A 2,566-nucleotide genomic window follows, 5' to 3' on the forward strand; every position below is an offset into this window, starting at 1 on the left:
GTATCGATAGCTAGCGATAGGAGGGAGGTCGAACCATCACGACGTTTGACTTTCCTTTAATAGTATTACAGATAAGTGTTATAATTAGTCTGTAGTTAGATTTCGATGAAACACATCTCATCTTTATGTCAGATTAATCTAATCCAAACAAGATAGAAAAAATATTGTCATGACACAAGAAAAGGGCCGACCAACGGCCACGTAAAGGATGTATCCGGCGGGAAAGGAGTTGAGTATTTGCGTAAAAGTATTATTCCTATCACGTACAATGTGATACAAGGCCGGATGTTCCCGGAGAGTGTCATTTTCCTGCCACTCGTTCTTTCAAAAACAAATCTCAAAGGCATCCTTTATTACCAATGATCTGATTGAGATCTTACATAAAATTGCATAATCTTTATTCTTATAAAAAATTGAGTTGGTGATGATGATGTATCTGTCATTTTGTAATATAGACCGTCCGATCTATATCTGACGGATAGAAAGCAAACTATGACAACTTTACAAAAGATACCCACACCTCTCTTCACATTTACAGATAAGGCCTTGCCTCGTTCATCCTTATCTTCCACAACCTCATTGTTGAGCAATTAAAAAAGGATGTCTCTGGAACAATCTAGCATGGTGGCCGCTGCCGCCTGCCGGCGCCGTCCATCCTCATGCCTCCGCCCAGTCCGATCACCAGTCATCACCACGCCCCACTCCTCCTCACCTTATCTCTCATCTTTTATTTTTTGTTGAAATGGTCGAGATACCATTTTTCCGATAAAATTCTCAAGGTATAATTAGTTTTTACACATGGCATTACTTCTGCATGGGTCAGTCACAATAGACGTTTTGTAAAAAAAAATGCATCTTGATGTTCCGTGCAATATACGGGCATCTTGCTAGTACTATAATCAATTGCACTACTATATGGTGTGACCCGGAGAGAAGGATAGACATAGTTGGTGTGACTGAGATTTGTTAAAAAATCATCTAATTAATGAAGAGACACCTCATGATAATTCCTTGCCTTTATTCATAGTATGTGAGCCGTGAACCAGTGACCAACACGAACGATATGACCAAAGACACACATGCACGCACCACAAGGATGACACGGCAAGGACACTTCACCCTGCGGTTAAGGCCCTCGGACTCGGACTCGGAGTGTTCGTCCGAAGGAAGACGTCGGTGAGGACCGTCTTCGACTTGAGTGACGCCCTCAGTATCTGGAGACCCTGCAAACCCACAAACCACACCCAATAATTCACCTCCATCAGATTAGTTCAACTTTTTTTCTTTTACAAAAGGAGTATAGATAGTTTCTTCGTGAATTACCTCGGTGTCGCCAACTCGGACAGTCTTCCTCTGGAGACAGCCGATGTCCCTGTTGAGGTTGGTGATGAAATCGACGTTAGACCTGGGAGCAATCTCGAGGTCGTCCATGACCTCGTACGTCACGCCCGCCCTCACAAAGCCGCCGGTGCTGGACGACGACGACCCCGCGTTCGTGAGCAGGGGAAGCCTGCCGCCGGCGGGCCTGAGCAGGGTGTCCTTGGCGGCCCTGGCGTCCCTGTGGCAGATGAAGTCGTCGGGGAGCTCCTCGACGCTGCCGTACAGGTTGCCGACGCAGCCTACCATGGGCATGGAGTTCCTCCTGAGCAGCTTGACGACCGTGCCGATCGGCAAGGTGAGGAAGGTGAGGAGGAAGTCGACGACGTCCTTGCCGGCCTCGGCGTACACCACGCGCCTGGGCGTGCCGCGCCTGTCCACCTCCGCCAGCAGCTTCATGCTTACTCCCGGAGCTGCTCCCGGCGTGCCTTCTGGCGGCCATCTCGAGCGGCCGGGTCAGGTGGTCTGCCGGGGGCAGTGATCTAGCACGAATTGAGCTTAGACAATGAGTGTATTTATAGACGAGCACTAGGTGCGAGCAATGTGGGAAAAGAAGACTAGTGGTACGTGCGTCCGTTGGACGTAGATCACCCAGCGCGAAGATGAATCGGCCACTTGACGCCGGGCGGCGCCTGCCTCTCCCAAAGTCATTACTGAGAGTGGCAGCAGCGAGTAGCGACACAAACGGCAGCTTTTGGAGAAGCTTCGCGTGGCCTTCTTCCGATGTTACATCACGCGTCGAGTCGTTGCAGGTCCCGATCGTGCACAAGGAAGAAACGCGAGCCAAAGCGGGCGCCGGGCGTTTTTTCCTCGCGGCTCCCTCGCCGGCGCCGGCACAACCACCAGCATGCGCAGTGCAGAGCTCTTCCTAGCTAGTACGTACTATTTCGTAACGTGCGTGGCCGTGTAAAGCACGCGCTACGCGACGCATACTCGATCCGTCCATCGTGCCGTCCCGTGCCGTGCGTAAGGGAGCCGAGACGCGTGTGGTCTGCGCGGCATGGCGCCGCGGCTACGCCAGCACTGCTTACTAGTGCAGATCAGTGCCGCTTGGCTGTACAAGAATCTGTCGTTCGTCTCAACCTCAAGATGACAATTAATTTGTCAAATGAATACACAGCAATACGTGCATGACATGGCACACTAAGTTCCAGCTTTTGTCGGGTAAAGAGAGTGTGAGAGGAGAGAC

The 2,566-nt window shown here is 50.6% G+C and overlaps 1 protein-coding gene across 1 annotated transcript; it reads right to left on the minus strand.

The window, feature by feature from the left end:
* Nucleotides 1–1,001: 1,001 nt before the first annotated feature.
* On the minus strand, nt 1,002–1,869 carry LOC119271330. The gene is made up of 2 exons (XM_037553199.1): nt 1,324–1,869; nt 1,002–1,223 (listed from the first exon to the last, which is right to left on the minus strand). Exons 1-2 carry the CDS (start codon nt 1,774–1,776, stop codon nt 1,116–1,118), a joined length of 561 nt encoding a protein of 186 aa, XP_037409096.1. The 5' UTR covers nt 1,777–1,869; the 3' UTR covers nt 1,002–1,115.
* Nucleotides 1,870–2,566: the final 697 nt, after the last annotated feature.

This window comes from Triticum dicoccoides, chromosome 3A (genome assembly GCF_002162155.2).
Source record: "Triticum dicoccoides isolate Atlit2015 ecotype Zavitan chromosome 3A, WEW_v2.0, whole genome shotgun sequence".
Lineage (NCBI taxonomy): Eukaryota > Viridiplantae > Streptophyta > Magnoliopsida > Poales > Poaceae > Triticum > Triticum dicoccoides.

Excerpts from the sequence above, each read along its gene's own strand:
- LOC119271330 (XM_037553199.1), bottom strand. The coding sequence starts at position 1,776 with ATGAAGCTGCTGGCGGAGGTGGACAGGCGCGGCACGCCCAGGCGCGTG. Across the intron at positions 1,224-1,323 it reads TCCGAGTTGGCGACACCGAG|GGTCTCCAGATACTGAGGGC; the intron begins GTAATTCACGAA and ends GTGGGTTTGCAG.